Raw genomic sequence first — 21,052 nt, 5'->3', positions numbered from 1 at the left:
CCTGGAGTCATATAATCGCCTTGTGTGATCTTTTGACAAAATATAACATTTTTAATCAAGCCCCCGCCCCCGGTCAATGGTGTCCCTCTTTACCAATCTGAAAATCTGGTCACCTTACCTAAGAATAGCCTTAACATAGCCTCTTTTTTTTCTAGCTAACTTCACTAACACTAGTGAAGCTAACACTGATAGAACTATGACTAACATTAGCAAGGGGGGGGGGGGAAACAGAGTGAAAAATAACGCTGGTAAAGCTCTCAGTTTGCTTGTGGGATTGTGCCATGTGGCCCAGCAATGGAACAGCCTATTCTCCTTCCCTATCCCAACCTCCTGAATTCTGGACATCTTCAAAATGTGTCCTGTGAGGACCTCAAGGAATGGGAAGAGGGAGGAGCATGGAGTATCTCAGAGAGATGAGGAAGAGCCCGGGAGGCCAGGTGTACTTGTGCCTACACCAGGTTTACAAGGGAATCTCCATTCCTGAGGCATCCAGTGTTCCACTTCATGAACCACACATTTATTTAATGATTATAGTGTGGAGAGCAGGGATAGGGGGTTATTAAGTGAGAAAGTTAACTTAATGGCCATCCTGATTTCTAACCATTTCAATTGAAACTCAGGGACTGCCTGTATTATAGTTCTAAGTGAGTTTTTGCCATCCAGTAGCTATAGATGATGGGCTTTTAATCTACTTTATCCAGGTAAACCAGTCATGATTGTAACTGAATATATGGAAAATGGATCCTTGGATACATTTTTAAAGGTGAGCTTTAAATGTATATGCATGTCAGGTATTAATCTCCCATTTCATAATTCTTATTTCTGAAGAAATGTGGTTTCTTAAACAAAAATATTTTTCAGGTTAACCTCAAATCCTACTGATTTTGTGGATGTGATCATTATGCAGTTTTCTTAGCAATTCAGTAATTCAGATGTTTTTTTTTCCCCCAGTGATAGCCCTGGTTTTTTACATTCAGTAATATCTTCTATACCAGCGATGGTGAAACTTTTTTTGGCTCGCGTGCCATAAGAGGGGAGCGCAGGGGGGGGTCATGCATAGTCATGCCACACTCATAATGCAACGTGCGACTCCCCCCTGTGTGCATTCGTGCATGAGAGGCACTCCCCCCCTTTTGCATGCTTTTTTTACCCACCCCAGTCACCAGAGGCTTTATAGAAGTCTGGGGAGGGCCCCGCCCCTCCTTCAGGAAAGCTTTTGAAGCCTCCGGAGGGTCTCGGGGGTGGGCGGGGAGGCTCTTTTCGCCCTCCCCAGGCTCCTATAAAGCGTCTGGAGCCTGGGGAGGGCAAAAAATGCCTTTAAAAAAGGCTGAAGTCAGCTGGCCAGTGCGTCCATGCACGTTGGCCAGCTGATAGGGCAACGCCTCGCGCGCCCTGACAAATGGCTCCATGTGCCACCTGTGGCACGCATGCCATAGGTTTGCCATCCCGGTTCTATATAGTGTGTTGACATATATAAGGGAAGAAACTGAAGTGCTATAGTACAGAAAATGTTTATGACTACATGATATTGGCATTTAACAATCATTAGCAGTCATTCAGTCAGAGTTAATTGTCTTTTTTATCAATTATTTTCTTTAATTGCAGTCTCAGTTTTCAAGCCTGTTATTGACAATGCTGGTTCACAATATGGAACCTAGTTCTGAAGTGCCGGTGGAAACAGAACTCCACGGGAGTTGTTTAATTTAGTAAAAGCAATCTTGAACAGTTTTAAATTTCAACATATTTATTATGGAACATAGCAGTACAGGATATTTCTCATTCACATATTTACTTCAAAACTTCCTGGTTATTTATAGTAAATTAAACTTTGCTTTTATATTCTCTACTTGTAATTCTGTACTTTTTACAGAAGAATGATGGACACTTTACTGTAATTCAATTGGTTGGTATGCTCCGAGGAATAGCATCTGGGATGAAGTATTTGTCTGACATGGGATATGTACATAGAGACTTGGCTGCCAGAAATATCCTAATCAATAGTAATTTAATGTGTAAAGTGTCAGATTTTGGACTTTCTCGAATTCTTGAAGATGATCCTGAAGCTGCTTACACAACAAGAGTAAGTTTCTTGTGAACATGTATTTATTTATTGCAGAAGCAAAGTAGGGTGACTAACTTGGGGAATACTTCAGTCAATTTGTGTAGTTGTTGGTTGCTCTAAAGTTTGGAGAATGGTCCTGAATCAGAGCTACCAACAGCCAATCTCATAGCTTTGTCAAACAGAAGTATATTCTAGGATAAATACAGAAACAAAATATAGATCAGCAAGAACATATTAGGTTTTGTAAAATCTTCACAACAAGAATAGCTCCATTGCGTGAGTAATTTACATTAATTAGCGCCCATATAAACTATTGCCTGTCTTTCTATCATGCCTTCTAGCAATCATAATATATAGATATGATTCTATAGGCCTTTATGCTGAGCATTGTCTCTTATATATTAATATCTACACTATTTATCCAATTAAGTACAGTGTTTGTTAGTTGGAGGACCAATGTATTTCAAAATGTGACCTGTAATTTGTATATAACTTCTTGAATTCCATATACGTTACAAAATTGACTATATATTTTCATCATACATGTACCACAGTATCATGTGTTCCTTTTATATATTTTACTAGTTATCCATATATTCTATTTAGTGCATTGAATACTATATGCTAAATAAATTGTCTTTCAATGCACAAACTTATCAATTGCTGTCTATGAATGAGACTGATTAAGGTCTAATGCTACTTAAAATTTAAAGGTTAAAAAAAAATCCACTTAGAATAGGAACAATAGGGTGATGTCCCAGTACTGTATCTGATACCATCTCATCAATGAATGTCAGTAAATAAATTCTCAGCCATGATTTATGTTCTCACTGAGAGCAGCCATTTGTTAATATTTTCCTATTTTTATCATGTCTTATTAAACAATAGTTGAATTATGTGCCAATATTTCTTTCTAGACTGAGCATACACAGAAATAATTATGAGCTTGAACTTTAACATATCCTTTTTTCCTTACAATTTGAATTCAGAATTTGGATATCATGACAGATTTTGTTTGCAGGCCCATGGTACACTTTGACCTCAAGTCTGTGATTTGAGGTGTTTTGTGTGTATTTTTTAAATGTATAGTTAACAACCCGGGAACTGTGTTGACTGCATGCTTGTTTGTATTTTCATTCACCAACTATTATGACCCAACTGCATCTTGTTATACAAATTAAATTCAAATACCGTATTTTTCAGAGTATAAGACACACCAAGGTTTTAAAGAGGCATATTTTTTTTTAAAAAAAGTAGGTAGGTAGATAGAGGGATAGAGAGCAAGAGAGAGAAATACAGTAGGTAGGTAAGGAAGAGTGAGTAGTTAGGTAGATGGGAGAAATACAGTAGATAGGTAGGTAGAAAGAGAGTAGGTAGGTAGAGGGGGAGAGAGAGAGAAATAGAGAGAGAGAGAAATACAGTAGATAGGTAGGGAGAGAGAGAGTAGGTGGGTAGGTATGTAGAGAAAGAGAGAGAGAAAGTAGGTAGGTACGTGTGTGTGTGTGTGTGTGGTGTGTGTGTGTGTGTGTGTTTGTGTGTGGAGAGAGGGGGGGAGGTTTCCAGGTTTATTAATCCATGTGCTGGAGAAGGAAATTGCTGACAATCTGCAGCACCTAAGACTTTGTTTCTGCTGGCACAGCACTTGATCAATATAATTCTCATCAACCACTCTAAAGAGCGTTCTGAAAGAAAAGTTTTTGCACTGTGCAAACCTCCCAAAAATGGCCTATTTTTTGCAAAAATGAGCCCGTTTTTTTAAAGCCATGAATAACCTTTGGGGGGCTTGCAGAGTGCTCCTAGGGGGATGGGGGGGCAAAAATGAGCAAAAACAACCCGGTTTTTGTCCAAAAAAATTGCATGCATAGCCTTTAGGAAGCTTATAGAGTGCTGCTAGGGGCTGGAGGGGCAGAAAATTGGCTGTTTTTCACTCATTTCTGCCCTCCCCAGCCCCCAGGAGCTCTCTAAAAGCCTCCATAAGGCGATGCGCGGCCATTTTGATGAAGGAGCGGGGCTTCAGGAGGCAGAAAATATGGTATTCAGTGTATAAGACACACCCAGATTTTCAGCCTCTTTTCTGAGGCAAAAAGGTGCATCTTATACTCCAAAAAAATACGGTAGGCCTTTACTACCACAATTAATATATCTGAAGGTATGCAAAGGATGTAATAATGTAGAAGGAGATCTTCCAAACTTTAGAAAATGCTTGTCTACTCATTTTCTCTAGAAAATTGTTGACACATCAAGAAAACTTAACTGAATTATTTGAACCTAATTATATATATATTATTTCTAGGGAGGGAAAATCCCAATCCGATGGACAGCTCCTGAAGCTATAGCTTTCCGCAAATTTACGTCTGCTAGTGATGTCTGGAGCTATGGGATTGTGATGTGGGAAGTAGTGTCCTATGGAGAGAGACCCTACTGGGAGATGACCAATCAAGATGTAAATATTTCCTTTTCCTTCTCTTTGTGAAAACCTTCAAATCAGGATGTCACACATATTAATTATTTTCTTTTTTTAATTTTAAAGGCCTAAATATACAGTTACAAGTAATGTCCAAAGAGTCCATTCTGAGAATAGTATGGAATGTTCAAATGAGTGAAATAGAGAAGAGAAGTAAGACTAATGAATAAAAAGTTAAGGTTCTTGTATCAGGCACAGCAGCTGATTTTGGGGTTGTTTCAATTTGAAATTCTGAGTGGTAAACATAAGATTAACATATTCTGAACCACTGGGCTATCAAACAAAACGTGACCAAAACTGGCTTGGAGCATCAGCTGTCGGAATCAAATCATAATGCAAGTAGACAGGCCTTAGTAGTACAGAATATGGAACAGCTCCCAATCCAAATCTGGGCTGTCATCACTACTTAAACCCACAGGCAACTGCCTTGACGCACTACTGGTATCTCCCTGTAGAAAAACAAAGATCTGTTCCCAACACTCTGAGCAAGCATGGATAGCTGATTCTACTATTTAATATTTCTAACCCTTTCCTGGAATGGTGCTCTTTTGAGAATATTTATTTATTTATTTATTTATTTATTTATTTATTTATTTATTTATTTATTTTATTTTATTTTATTTTATTTTATTTTATTTTATTTTATTTTATTTTATTTATTATTTATTTATTTATTTATTTATTTATTTAATTTATAGGCCGCCCAATCCCGAAGGACTCCGGGCGGCTTACAAAGAAGGGAGAAAAAAGAAAACAAAAATAAAAAGAATAGTTTAAAATTCACAACACGCATTTGTTCTAATCGGGGCTGGACCTTAACAATAAGGTCAACAGCCCCAGGCCTGCCGGAACAGCCAGGTTTTAACAGCTTTCCTGAAGGCCATGAGAGTGGGTAAGGTCCAGACCTCTGGGGGTAGCTGATTCCAAAGGATCGGAGCAGCCACAGAGAAGGCTCTCCTCCGGGGTCCCGCCAGCCGACACTGTCCGACTGATGGCATCTGAAGGAGGCCCAATCTGTGTGATCTTATCGGCCGTTGGGAGGTATGTGACAGTAGGTGGTCTCGCAGGTACACTGGTCCTAAGCCATGTAGGGCTTTAAGGGTAATAACCAACACCTTGAATAATTGTGGTGTTGAAGTTGGAAAAGTTCTTATAGTCTTGCTGCTGTTGTTGTTACTGCAGGATAACTTCAAAATCTTGCTGCTGGATAAGGAGTCATCCAAAGACCATTTCATTCAGATTAGTGGTGGGTTTCAAAAAATTTTAGAACCTCTTCTATAGGGTTGGCCTGCTTTATGGGAGTGGCTTGCTGGCCATGTGAATGGGTGGGAGTAGCTTGGCAGTCATGTGACTGAGTGGGAGTGGCTTGGCAGTCATGTGACTGGGTGGGCATGGCCAATTTGTAAAATGTGGTGAAATTCACTTAACAATGCTCTTGCTTAGCAACCAAAATGTTGGTTCAGAAACTGGCATTTGAAGCACGCAAGTCTTAAAGCTGTCAAGTTACAAGACCCTTGCATCCCTAACCCTTTAGAAAAAAAACCCCAGGGAATTCCTCCTACAGTCATGTTGGCTCAGAAACTCTGGTATTGAAGTGTGCAAGTCTTAAAGATGTCAAGTTACAAGTCTCTTGCACTCCTAACTCTTTAGAAAAAAAAAACCAGGTGTGTTCAAACTTGATAGCTTTAAGACTTGTGGACTTCAACTTCCAGAATTCCTCCTCTCGCTCTTCATCTTGATGATGTGCAGATGGGTGGGAGGCGGGAGCTGGAACCGGTTCTAAATGGCACTGTAGATTTGTGGCAGGAATCCACCCCGGATTCAGATACTTATCAAATCTGACATGGAGTGTATAATGTTTTTGAGCAGTTTTTATTTATACAATATTTTATTTTTCCTGGGAATAATAACTGTGGAGACAGAATGTTTGTATGTTTGTTTGTTTTGTTCAGTTTATTTTTAATCTCAATCCTTTGTATTTAGAATTGTAGTGTCCTCAGACCAGCGTCATGCAGTGAGGTTTATGGCCGGTGAGGCAAGCGGGCAAAAGCCAACCTATGTTTTCCGCCCTGTGTCTTTCAGTGCTGGCGCTTCCCAGCGCTGTGCCAGCCATAGAGCGGGACACGTCCTGCTCTATGGCGGGTGAGGCAGCATAGCTTTAAAATCCCGGGGCGGTGGCATGGCTTTAAAGTCCCGGCACTGCGGCGGCCATAGAGTGGGCCCCATCCCACTCTATGGCCGGCGTGGCAGCAGGGCTTTAAAAAATAAAAAATAAAGTGCCAGCCCGTGCGCCAGCAGAGGTGGGTAAAACACACACACACACACACACACACACACAAAATTACTTATAATAATACAAATTACAATTACTTACGAATTACAATAATTTTGAATTCCTCCCCCATCCCTCCAACCCACATACCTTTTCCAGCTGTTTCACAGAGGATTTCAACTCTTCTCTTGTCTGCCATGGTGAAAATGTAAAAAAGGTAAAAAGAAAAAGGCAAGGTCAGGCTGGATTAGCTGCTGCCAGAGTCTCCAATGGATGACTCTGCTTAACTGTTTTAAAAAAGCCTCTAAAAAAGTGCCCTCTGCAGGAGGAGGCGAGAGAACCACGTGCCTCATCTATGTAAGGAATTTTTCTCCTTCTAACCCTTGCTTAATTCTGCTCAAGTGATCATAAAGATAGACTACATGAGGCACGTGGTTCTCTCGCCTCTTCCTGCAGAGGGCACTTTTTTTAGAGGCTTTTTTAAACAGTTAAGCACTAAGCAGAGTCATCCACTGTGACTCTGGCAGCAACTACCTCAGCACTTTTCCTTTTAATTTTTTTTTTCTGTTCATGATGACAGTGGTGAGGCCCTGCCTCCCCTGACTGCACGTCACTGCCTCAGACCCTGACTGTCTTTGTCTGTTTGGTCTTTCACAGTACATTTACTTCACATGCAATGTCTTGATATCCATAGATATAGACCTTGGGGAGATGTTTACTCATCCATATCTCTATTGGAATTTACTTTTTAACTAATTAGATGGTAAATAATATGCATACAGTGATCACATATTATTTGAATATATATTTTAGAAACTCACAGGTTGACTACATAGGAGATCAATATGCAGGAAGTTGCAAATATTTATGAAGATTTCACACATCTGAGCTAGCCCAGCAAAGCAACAGCTGTGTTTTTTTTAAATGGAAAACACTTTGTCATTTTAATCTCTTTTGTTGCCAAGCCTTCCATTTCAGTATTGCATTCCAATTTGCAATAAAGTAAAACAATAAGGCCAAGACAAATTCCCTTGGAAGAGATACTATCATCCCATGAATACTTCTTAATTCAAGGTCCATCAGTATTATTTTTAGGGATGAAGGACTGCCATGGAATAAATACTTTTTTATTACTCAGTTAAGAAAAATTGACAGACTCCCACAGCTTAATCTTTAGGGACCATGCATATTGCTAATCATAGAGATTCTTCTGGGAAAAGGGAGTTAACAGTGTTGCGCTGCCTAGATTTACATGAATGAGGGCAATACATACATTCTGTATAACTGTGTATTAGATTTGTCATCATTTTGTATCATAACTATAATTGCATGTTTCTTCATCACCACAATCAGATTATATATTAACAAATGGGTAGTACGAATTAGTGATAGTGTTCAAATTCCAATTTTAGTCGTTATTCTGAGTGAATTATTAATTAGTAAAAGAGCTTCCAGTTAAGCCAGTTAAGATTCATACAGCCTCTGATTATTTTTCATAAGTAACTAAACCTCTCATTAGTTTAGCAGGAGACCTTATACCAGTGATGGCTAACCTTTTCCGGACTGAGTGTCCAAAGCATGAGAACGCGTGCCTAAACCTTCAAAATGCAATGCGCATGCACACTCTGCACATGCGCCCCACCTCACTGTCCCACATGCACAGGCGCTGCCCATGCATTTTTCCCCTGTGCATGCACATGCTCCCCAACATGTGGTAATGTTTGTGATCAATTTTTCTTTCTTGTAGAAAAGTTTTCTACCATTATGCAATTTTAATTACATTCCCTCACACTTAAAAAACAACTGGAAGTTATGGTCACTACTGGAAGTTATGGCCACTACTCTTTAATGTAATGTATAGTTGTGAGCATTTCAATTCCATAAATTTATTTACAAAATGTCAATGGTTTGGGAAGTCTTATTTATCTGAAACTGAGCTAAAAATTTTGTAGTTCTTGATATGACCAATGCCAGGGCTGGCTGTGTCAACTTTTTTCTGTTTTGCTGGATTCTAGTAGCCCTATTCATGATCAGGAGTCAAGAATATAATAAAAAATATATTCTATCCTCCTTGCATGAAATTGTAAATAATATGGATAGTTTTCCAAATAGATAGCTTTCATATCATTATTTTTGTAGAGTTATCAGCAGAAAAATGGTCTGAATGTTTTAACAATAGAAATCCCTGTGTATTTTCAGGAGAATTTTGATTACAATAATTTTTATTAAAGAAGAACATTCGGGAGTTTGATTGGTTTTTTCCTTAGGTGATTAAGGCTGTTGAAGAAGGTTATCGTTTGCCAAGTCCCATGGACTGCCCAGCTGCTCTCTATCAGCTAATGTTAGATTGCTGGCAGAAGGACCGAAATAGCAGGCCCAAATTTGATGAAATAGTCTGCATACTGGAAAAGCTCATTCGGAATCCCAGTAGCCTGAAAACGTTGGTGAACACATCAAGCAGGTATAAAATCAAATTCATGCCATGTTATATTTCTATCATTGATGCTAGGTCTCTCCGTTTTTGATTATTGTCAAAATACAAACTATTTTTCTAATTTGGAAAGAGGTGGTATACAAGTAGCTACCCCTTAGTTGATTCATGTTGTATTGTTCTGAAACAGAAATGGAGAATTTAGAAAACCTGAACTAGTTATAGGCTCCTAGAATCTCAAGGCAGTAATAAGGCAAATTTCAACACCATTTTTTCTGCCTTGAAAATGAAATGAAAGTTAAACTAAACAGATAAATATTTCAGTACTTTTAAAAAGTGTATTTAGCTTTTTGAAAACAAATTTATTTAAAAGAATCTATTGTCTATGGAGATTCTCAGTCATTCAGATCATGGTTGTCCCAAAGGTGGTTTCCAAGAGGCAACTGGACTTTCTGATTTTTCTTTTCTTCTTTCTTTTCCTGTTGGAAAAGCACCTTTGGGACAAAAGAATTTATTGTTTTTACTTTTGCAAATGTGGCATATGTACAAAATTGGCCTATTTTAAGAGTAATTGAAAATCCAATCCCTATAATTTATAAGGGGAAAAACATTTATTATAATATATTTTGACAATAATTGAAAAAATACCAAGTGAAAAAATCTACCACACCTGTTTCTAAGCTTTTTTTTTTAAAGGCAAAATATTTTTAATGTGCAGGATATACATATATTCTCTATGATATTTTCTTTCTTTCTTTCTTTCTTTCTTTCTTTCTTTCTTTCTTTCTTTCTTTCTTTCTTTCTTTCTACCACTCTTCCTTTTCTATATTTTCCTACTCAAAACATTCCAAGATGGCACTCTGGCTGTATCATCTAATAATTGTTCTCCAATGAATTTTATCACCCGAATTTTGCCAGTTAGTATAAGTTCTTTAGAAAATTGACAATTCTGGCCACAAATCCAAAGTGATGATATTATTTAAATAAATGAGATTAGAAATTCATAACAATTTATGTCAGTATCAGCATCAACTGTAACCATCAAATAGAATGCACTGTATTATTTTATTTTATTTATTTATTACATTTATAAACTTTCTGAATTTTAAGAATTCTAGAAGATTATAGGATCAATGGCAGTAGACTCAATGTAGTAGCATCTGCTTCTACAGCTTTGAAAAGAAACACACAAAATATAAAAACCAAAAAACTCCTTATATAAATTATGTATGTAAGACCGATTTAGTTCTCTGCCTGTTTAATAGATCCTCACTGTCCCTTTGCAAAGTTTTTGATAGGCTAAATTGGGAAGATTGTGAGTAAATCACACCACTCACTTTTCATGTTGTCTGTATCTTAGCCAGTTATGAAATTCAGCTGCTAATGTTACACTATCACCATATTATAATGTTAATGGGTTAATTCTTTTGAGAAAGAACACCACTACCTCCCCCCCAAAAAAATAAATTAAAGATATGAAATAATAAAAATGCCCTAAGCCTGGAGTTTATATTTGTCACCTTTCTTTGTTTTGTGGGTTTTTGTAGCAGAGTATTTTACTCTGGGCTGCCTGTTGACTTAATATTTCTTGTTATTTTTATGCTCTAGGCTTTTTTAAAAAGTAGTCAATAAATTTAAATAAATAAATTAGATTTTTCAAATGTGGGTTTAAAAATCAGGAAAAGGAAATGATGCCTCTTAAAATCAACCTGTAGAATATTTATATAGCTGTCTATAAAGTAAAGCTTTGATACAATTAGGAACAAAAACTAATATTGGGCACTTGCAGGGTTACTAGACAACTCTTTTTGCTGATCTTCCTCCATGTACACCCAACTTTTTTTTAAAGATTATGTTAATGTATACCTTGGTTTCTCTTTTAGAATTTCAAATTTATTAGGGGAACACAGCCCACTTGGAAATGGTGTCTACAGATCTGTAGGTGAATGGCTGGAAGCCATCAAAATGGGACGGTATACAGAGATTTTCATGGAAAATGGATACAGTTCCATGGATGCTGTGGCTCAGGTGACACTGGAGTGAGTAGAATTCCTGATCATTTCCACTGATATAAGGGAGAGCACTTTGGGTTGGAAGTCAGTTAAGAGTAAAGGTAGAAAACAACTGGAAGCATTTAAGATTTTTTTTTAATTGCAACTTGATTCTAGGGAAAAAACATTTATATCCTATATAAATGATAGCATAACATTGATTTGTAGGTATCACAATTGTTGAAAAGATATCATTAGCAACTTTGCACTAATAATTGATCATGTGACTTTGATCATTTCAACAGCATGCCAATTTTGGCATAAGGTGTGTCCTGCTTTTCATATAATAAAGGTACTTTCATCCTAACTGTACATGGTGTAAGGATTTTCAAGGGAAAAAAAGTCTTGACTGCAAACATCTCAGAAAAAATTGCAGAGGAATAATCCCACTTCACTATTATCCAGGATATGGCAACAGGTTCCTGTGCAGAAAATCTAATAATTTTGGAGCAGATCCAATCACTATTATTTTCTCTAGGTTTGCTACACTGCTCAATAGAGTTATTGTGACTCTTTCACTCACGTTATCATATTTTCCAATCTTAATTTTTTTCCAAGTGATTTTTCTTTTAACATTTTGAAAAATTGTATATGTATGTATGTGTGTGTGTACATATATATTTATATTTAAAGATATTTTTCAAACTTATTGCATTTTTGTAACATACACATTTTTGTATATTTTTAACTTACATTATAACGGAGAAATTTCAGCTTATATAAGTTCCAGTCTATGTCTTGATTTAGGAAATTCAGACTACATAAATTCAGATTAAAATGTGAGCAGAATGAATATTTCCTATGTCTTTGTGCAATGATATGAGGCAAGCTTATGTTAAGATGGGATATATTTCTCCTTTACAAGGGCACAGAAATATAGGTAGTCCTCTGCAAGTGAAGAGGCTTTCACATATCTCTACCTAACTCAGAGACTTGACACATTCCAGACTTAAAAAATAAAGCCTCGTTTCCTCTTGCGATCTCTCTGAAATCAGAAAAGGGTCCAATAGGAAAACCTATTGCAATGAGCATCGCTGACAGAAGAGTTCAAAACCAGAAGAACATTCCTGATTTTCATTTGAGAATGACAGTAGCAGGAAGATTACATTTTTGCCCTGCTCCAAACTGACAAAACCTTGATTAAAATGCAGGAAGGTCAGAGGTCTTGACTGATGCATAGCAAGATATGGAATCCTTTCTTTTAAAAGATTGCCAAAATGACAATGAGGTGTAGGAAAAGGAACTCACGGTTGGTTTATTGGTTTCTTTGTTTGTTTGTTTTTACAAAAAAATAAATTGTGAAAGTGTTCCTTTCCCCCACCTCCCTACAATTATAATGAAATTTAATAAATGCTTTCATTTCCTCTGGCTTCTCTGGCTTCCAAACTAAAAAAAAAAAAAGCTTGTAAATGTCATCTATGTTAGGTTGCTTGTTAAAAAAAATGATTTGCATTGTATTGTTGGTCTGCACACACAACCCTTTTAAGCACAACATTCTCTCTTCTTACTGCTCAAGGATGCAAATTAATCCTGGCTCTACGGGAGATCTTCAACAATCTGCTGTTCAGTTAAAAGTATATGGTTTGCTTTATTTATTTATTTGTTTGATTTAACATCAGAGGACTTCTTCTCAGCAGCAGAATGAAAATTAGGACACAAAACATCTCCCTGCTTATATTTTAAACTGTGGAATATGATGAATGTGTCATAGCTCCCTGGCTGTGCTTGAATACTTCATCTTCCCTGATCCTGCATCAGCTTTCTCAATATTTTCCATTTGTTTCTAGAGTCTATTTTATTGGATAATCTCAGATCCAGTTCTGACTTTATGTCTAATAACAGTAGTCAATTTTAACAATTAAGATATAGTACTGCTAGGGTTTATAAAGCATCAAACATAGAAACAGAATCTACTTTTAGAAAATGTCTTAACTGTGAAAAGGAAATAAGAAAAAATAGGTTGAATTTTCAGAATTCCTGCACTGGTGTTATAAATTTAGATTTCCCTGATATTCTTTTGTCTGTTGTATATGTATCAATCTGCATAATAATTTAATTCAGGTATGTCCTGTATGTTTACAAGTATCTTTCTGTTTCAATCTGATAAAATATAAATAATTGGGTATTTGCACTTATGTTAAATAATATGGACATTAATTTGTGCCTTAGCAATTATTATACTAATTATTAATTTATTTAGCATTTATTATACTTTTGATTGTGGATGTCATATTTCCCCTTTGATTATATAAAATATTATTTTTAAAACATTATGCCCCAGAAATAATTTCATTTTTTACTTGTCATATTGTACAAATTAACACAAGTACACAACTTTTATCAAATTTTAAAGGGATTTTGGCTTTTAAAAAAATAGATTTACAAGTAGAAGTGCTTAAAACTAGATGGAATATACTATCCCTTAATTGAGTTAAACATGTCAAATAATGTTCTCTGCTGTTTTTAATGAAGTTTTCATCCTCATGTTTTAATACTTTATTTAAGATTTAATCCAGTTGATTTCAGGTTCCATGGCATGTGTGTGTGTTTATATATACGTGTGTGTGTCTGTGTATACACATACACACACACACACACACACACATACATACATACATACATACATAATGATTGTAAAGGAGTTCATACAAGTATAATTTTCTATGAGATCAGAGTAAGAATCATGCAGAAAAGGTAACTGTTTAAATGAATATTTAACAAAATATATCATTAAGCTGTAGATTATGTGTTATAGAGGCTGAAGGTTTATTTCTTCCACATTCTGCTTTTCTCCAACCCAGTGCCTTTGAAATTGTGTTTACAAATCCCAGAATTCTGAGACCTATAGTTTTCAGTGTGCAGGCCTTAGGATCTTTAGAAAGAAGTTTTTGATGTACTCAACAAAACTATAATTTCAGAATTCTTGCTGAATACATTTGTACTGTATAGATGTGTTCTAATAGAAATTAGATTGTTGATGTCACTCAAGCAGAAAATTAAGATAAGATTTGGACTGGGTTGGGCTGAGTAGTTATAGAAAGAAGATTCCAAATCTCTCTTTTTCCATATTCGTATCATCTGTTTCTATAGACTCACCATAAATATCCCAGAATTTACTGAAAAACATTTTTTCTTTATTTATTTTCTACGCTAGTTATATAATAAAACAAATATTGTTTGGAAACTATTCATGGATAAAATATTGAGTTTGCATCATTCTGCTAATCCATCTCAAACTCTTCTGTCCATCAAGCCATAAGAATGAAAGGGATTTGTTATGCTACCTTACATTAAAGTTCTGGTTCTGACAAACTCCTAAATGATAAAGCATTCAGATGATCCTTCTTCGGACTGCCATAAAGGTTCACATTTTTAATGTTCCTGTCTTAAGTTCCCTGAAAATGGAGTATAAGCATTTCACAGAAAAGGGATGCTTTACATCTTCTTGATCCAGTTTTATAGTCACCAAAGTTACCCTCTTCCACTTGAAATGTTATAGACTCTTCTATTTCAGCAGCCTGCTGCATATATAAACCAGGACCCACTTTTGGTTAAGCTTCTTGGATGCCAAAGTCAAAGATGACCAAAGGCATGCACTTCTTGCTCAACTTTTGTGTAAAAAATGTGTATATTTCTGACAATTGATTCCTACATTGTGAATAGGATTGGACCTAATGGCCAAAATGTCCCATTCCAACTCTATGATACTTTTAATTTTGGAAAGATTTGAAAGCAATGTCTTCCTCCTTTTATTCATTTTGGAGACTAGTTCATTGTAAAAGATTTTTTACCTCGTCAGATTGTGTAGCAGTTCAGAATATCTGGTATCTTACATTAATCCAACCATCCATCCACTTTAAAAACAAACCATGAAAATATTCCTAGATGATTTATTATTACTAACTATCTTTAATTTGTTCCATCCATTATTCCTATCATATAAATAATTTCACTTTTAGAATTCATCAGCTATAATTCTTGTATTTCAATTTTTAAAATATGCTTTAATTTTTATTGCTGGGAAAATCCATGAGATCCACTTGAAACATTAAATATAAGATAAAACAGAGAAATCAAAGCTCATTTATATACCTTCTGAATCACAGTTTATATTTTACAAGTAAATTGGCTATGAGAATGTATTTGAAGCCTGATTGGATTATTTGATACAGACAAAACATTCAACTACTTGATTAATATAGTTTCTATATTTTTGTATTTTTATACTTTTCGGTCCATATGTGTATGTGTAAAACACATTTTCATGTATAGGTACTGAAAGACCACCACCACCCAGCCACCAGGAGCACTCTACAAGCCTCCTAAAGGCTAAGCATGCCCTTTTTTTTATGAAAACAGGCCCCTTTTTCAAAAAAGGGGGGGGCATTTTTGGCAGGTCTGCAGAGTGCAAAAACTTTTTTTTTAATTTGCCTCTTTGAAATCTTTGTGCATTTTATACTCCGGTGCATCTTATACTCTGAAAAATACATTACTTTCTATCAATTGATAAGTCAATCTTTATTGTAAATGTAAATTTGCAAACAAGCCCCCCAACTATTGCAACAAAACAAATTTACAATACAAACTCAATCTTATTAATAAATGAGTAATTGTTTCATTTCATATAATTGCAACATCTTCTGAATTAGTCAGTTTCTATGAAGAAACCAATAGGTTATTAGATCTATTTGTCATAGAATCATAGAGTTGGAAAAGTACATTAAGCCAATAGGCCATTAACTCTAAATCCTTGGTTACAATGAAGATCCAGTTTTAAAAAAACAAAAAAAAACCTTCCAAATGGTTTATTAACCTCCATTTGAAATCATCCTGTTAAACTGAATCTGTTGTTGAATTTCTCAAATATTTCCTAGAACAAATGAAATTGTGACAATTTACTCTGAATGTTGTTAAGGATACATGAAGCTTCAAGAAAAAGCATGGGGCCTTTAAAAGTTTCAAATTATTTATAACAGCTGAGAACTGAAATCCTGAGAACATGTTTGGATGGAAAATATGCATCTTTATTCTAAACCCAAAGTAACTTTCAGTTTCCCAGAAAACAAAAGGTTGTGGTTAACTATTTAGAAGAAGAAAGAAACATGGAAAATGTATCGATTTATATATGTTGTAACATACTTACTAGGATTGAGTATTCATATTGTTCCAGAGCTGGGACTTGGGGAGTTCAAATAAAATCAAAACTCAGAACTTGAAAATAGATTTCGCCATTCACCATTGTTTAAAATTCATTATTTGGTTTTGCTGGTTTCCCAGGACTTTTATCTTGAAATTTGACCCCGGGCAAGAAGCTTACATAGAATAATAGTCTAATTATTAGAAATGAAGATCTCAGTCTTTGTGAAGGCAAGCTATTCAATTTAAGTGAGAAAGATAATGCCAAGATTTTAAAGCTTGTATGGCACTTGAGTGGCAAACTCTTAAGTGTGAATGGCAAACTTAAGATTCCTTCAAAGGAATACACAATGATTTTTTGGAGTTGTTTTAAATTATCCTCAATCTGAAAATCTTGGTGGCTTTCTTTCAATTATCATTAATAAGCTTGCTAGCTAGCAAGGTCTTTTTCAAAGGCATATTCTCAAAAGTAACTTTTTTTTAAATGGATCCCATAGCAGTTGTCCCAAGTCCTGTGCTCTGTTCCAGATCCTCTTTCAATGACCTGACAACCAGTATGTTCCAATATTATTGTTGCCATGTAGTTCTAATTCTAGCAAGAGATGGATCCTGTTTTCTACCCCTACTTCCATCTGGATTCTCGTCCTGTTCTCACAGAAAAAAGAGCAACTATTTCTAACTTTATGGACAATTTCTGATGATTTTGAGTGCCAGAACAACCCTCAAGAATAGCTAAGTAATGAAACTGGCCTCTTAAATTGCATACTTGACTGGACTTTAATGGCTAACAACAAAAGGTGGACTTCATCATATCTCCCTTTTGAAAGATACATACTCAATCTCAGGATACCTTGTTGCTTTTCATCCAGTGGACGGCTCTGAAAATTTACAAATATGTGTGAGTGCTGTGTTGTGTTACATTGTAATTGTTTTATTTTTCTTTTAAAATAAATGTTTGTTTTTAATAAAAACAAAGTCCCTTTATGAAAAAAATATCAGGAATTCACCGGCTCTTGCTTTTTAACCTTATTCTTCATCTGCTGACATGTATATATTTGAAAATTAATTATCATGCCATGCTTCTTTTGGAAAGGATAAACAACAAGAGCAGATGAACGCTTTATGTCTTCCCACAAGAATTGAAAACTTAACTAACTAAGCTGTCTCATATACTCTGTGCATTCCTGAACATATCAAAGGCTATCCTTTCAGGTACAAGACCTCCATCCTTTTCTAATATGCTTGAAGTGCAGATTACAAGTTATGAAAATAAACATTTTTAAGTATGTATAGTTTTTAGTCACACTGACTACCTTTTAAAAGTATAATAATGATGTGAAGCAACATCAGTTTTCTTTACCATTTTTTTGTACCAGGACTTGATCATAGTGTCAACAGTATGACAATAAAATACAATAAATTTTCCTGGGGAAAGAAACAGAATCTGCACTTTTTGAGCCTTATTCAAGCAAAATATGGTTCTGTAGTGGTAACTCAAACAGAATATGTTTCAGTAAACACAATTAGTAACTCTGGTAAATGAGGCAGGATATCCATTGATTTAATGGGATTATATTACTTTTCACATTATTTAAGGGTATATAGTGTTAATATTAAATGTGTTCAAAACCTATTTCTATGATAGATTAAGTATTCCTTAGGCAATCTATAATACTCTTTTTGATATCTCTACACTAGAATGTCAATAAATGATAACATTCAGGAAAAGAAGGAAAAAGTTGGATTAACAATACATATATCCACAAGTTTTCCACTTCAAATCTCTCCATTTTAATTCTGCTCTGATGTTCATACTCTGTTTAGCTAGTCTTTTTTGGTTGTCAGATAACTAAAAGATACTGCTGGGCAATTTTTAGCTGGCCTTGATACTATCAATTATGGTTGTTATGAAGAAGCAATATATGTGGATGTATGTATGTGACAGTGTGTACACATCTAGATACACACATATACACAAACGTGTATTTAAAAAGCTATATGCCACTCTTCAATCAAAGTAGAGATTGCAAATGAGTAATAGATGGACAGATTATTTTCTTCATTCTGTAGAAGGCAAGCGTTATTTTTCAGACATATACCAAGCATACATACATGCAATGAAATAGTAACTTTTACAAAAACAAGCTGAAAAGAAAATTATCTAAAGAAAATACTTCAGTGGTACTGATTTCCCACTAAAAATAGTTCTAATGCTATTATAGTTTCTATATATGCAATTCATATCTTCCTTATAAAATTCTCAGAAGAATAAATGAAGAAGTCCTAGAAATTATGTTTGTCTTTTTCAGTCAATACTAGCCCATGCATGTAATTGGCCAGCCCCAGGGATATGATCTTTTTTCCATAAAAATCTGTCCTATAACAATAAGACTACTATTCTGTCTAAATTATATGGTTTAAATAACCAGGGAGGGAGCTACAAACCAAAACCTGACACTCACAAAAATTTGCATGCTTCCTCAGACGCTGCAGTTTCCAACATTTCCTTTATCTTGAAATGCTACCCGTCCTGCTTTTTTGACTAGATTATATTTTTATGTTTCTCCTAAATTAAGCAAATGTAGGCTTTGATGGAGTAGGTGCAATTAATCTATCTGTTGAAATAAGCAATCCAATTCCTCAAGGCACAGGAAACGAAAATAGGAATACCTATGCATGCCTTGTTTTTCTTATACAAGTTATGAATGAAATAGAATGAATCATGTAAAATGAACTTGGAAACTCCCCGCTATCGCTCACACATTTGCTAATTGTATGTGTGGGTCATTAAGTGCATGAGTATCTCAGAGTGGGGAAGGCCATGGGGGGACTAGTGCTTCTGACACCCAAGGCCTCCCGTAACCCACTGAGAGATCCCATGCTCTTCTTCCCATCCCTTGGGTTCTCAAGCTTCTTGGGCTTTTCCTCTCCACCCAGTCATCAACCACTAACTTACTTTTGGCACCACATTTCGGAGTCCCACGCTGCCCACACTCACTTTCTATGCAGCCTTGGGTGCCAAAGCCCTTGTCCATCCAGGCAGAGAAGCTGGTTACTCCCCTTCACTGCTGAACCCCAACCTTTCTCATAAGTGGGTGGGGCATGCCCTGCCACTTGCTGGTGCTGAACCTGCCTGAATTTCATACATTGTACCGCTTGGAGCTTGGTATACCACGGCCCTGCTCCCCTTGCTTGTCAAAAGCACTCCTTTAAAATTGCAACAAACCTGTTTTTCAGCTCCATCTTTATCTTTGTAACTCAAGATGTTCTTCTTAAGAAGAGCAAGTGAGGGAAGCAGGGGACTGTCACACCAAGCTCTCCAGCTCAACAATGATGCAATTTGTGAAAGACAGACAGTTTTGGCCCTCCAACAAGTGGCAGGGCAGGGCAGTATCACTTGTGAGAGAGACTGGGGCTCAGCAGGGAAGGGGAGACACCAGCTCAGGGCTTCTCTGCCTAGCTAGACCAAGACTCCAACACCCAAGGCTGCACAGAAGGCAAGTGTGGGCAGTGTAGGGCTTTCAGCATGGCATCAAAAGAGCATGTTGCAGTTGTTTAAGTGCGAACAACCACTGTGATGCTGCAAAGTACATAAGTTTGGGACCAGGTCAAAGTATTTTTTGTGGGGATGTTGTAACTTTGTTCACTTAGTCACTAAGTGAACTATCAACTCGATTACCTATAGGAAGGATCACTGTTCTGTTCCCTGGGGAAGAGTAGCACCAGAAACTACACTAAAATGGGCAGTGATGGCCCATTTCATCCTTCTTTTCTACGCAGGGAAAAAACAAAGAGAATTAAAAACTATTTTTTTACTGGATTGTTTATATCTGTCTGTGTGACTACAAATATTTCTTAACAGCAAAAATATTTTCATTTGATTTTTCAGGGTGGGATGAGGATAAATGGCTTAGTAGAAAAATAATTTAATCTCTCTTTTCCATAATCATTTTCTCACATTTCTTCAGTTTTCAAGAAAAGCTTTCCCATTTGATATTTCCTCAGAAATAGCAAGAAATCCTGGCATCCTCTGATAGTTAAAGGAGAAAAGACAAATTTTAAAACAATGCTTATAATTTAATGAACTGATTTAAGTGATATAATTTGAAAACATGGATATTCAAAACAGATCAACATATGGGTTGATCAAGTTCATCCAACATCCCAGGGTATCAGCCTTTAGAATCAACATATGCTTTCTTCATACAGGGATTTGAGGCATCTTGGAATCACACTTGTTGGGCACCAGAAGAAGATAATGAACAGCCTTCAAGAAATGAAGGTCCAGCTGGTAAATGGGATGGTGCCACTGTAATTTTTTTTAAATGACTATCACTTTTTAAAAGTGAGCAACCTTGCACATTTAAAATTTACACCTGACATTTATTTAAAATGACACAGAAAGCTGTGGTTTTTATAATGCAACAGAGGAACATTGGTCTCAGTCATAAATTTATAATCAGTGTTACACTCTACTTCTTTGTGGCTTCATTTTGAAGTAAAATTAATATCTATGAACAGCGGAAATAGATATATGCTGTATACATGGTTATAATTAAGTTAGCCTGCTTCAACAATAAAAAATAAACAACATAGACCTTTTTTAAAAAACTGACAATGATAACTATTAATATTA

At 35.9% G+C, this 21,052-nt stretch overlaps 1 protein-coding gene across 3 annotated transcripts in view; it reads left to right on the top strand.

Annotated features, from left to right (window-relative positions):
- Positions 1–20,731, top strand: part of EPHA5 (EPH receptor A5) — a 237,770-nt gene extending 217,039 nt beyond the window's left edge. For all 3 annotated transcript variants that reach the window (XM_032237901.1, XM_032237899.1, XM_032237902.1), the window contains 6 exons: positions 702–763; positions 1,871–2,080; positions 4,356–4,505; positions 9,066–9,259; positions 11,113–11,268; positions 20,626–20,731. In XM_032237901.1, the coding sequence (XP_032093792.1) occupies positions 702–763; positions 1,871–2,080; positions 4,356–4,505; positions 9,066–9,259; positions 11,113–11,268; positions 20,626–20,731 (878 nt within the window). The remainder of the gene's footprint in view (positions 1–701; positions 764–1,870; positions 2,081–4,355; positions 4,506–9,065; positions 9,260–11,112; positions 11,269–20,625) is intronic.
- Positions 20,732–21,052: the final 321 nt, after the last annotated feature.

The sequence above is a fragment of the Thamnophis elegans genome, chromosome Z (genome assembly GCF_009769535.1).
Source record: "Thamnophis elegans isolate rThaEle1 chromosome Z, rThaEle1.pri, whole genome shotgun sequence".
NCBI lineage: Eukaryota > Metazoa > Chordata > Lepidosauria > Squamata > Colubridae > Thamnophis > Thamnophis elegans.
This window is presented reverse-complemented; position numbering and strand designations above follow the sequence as displayed.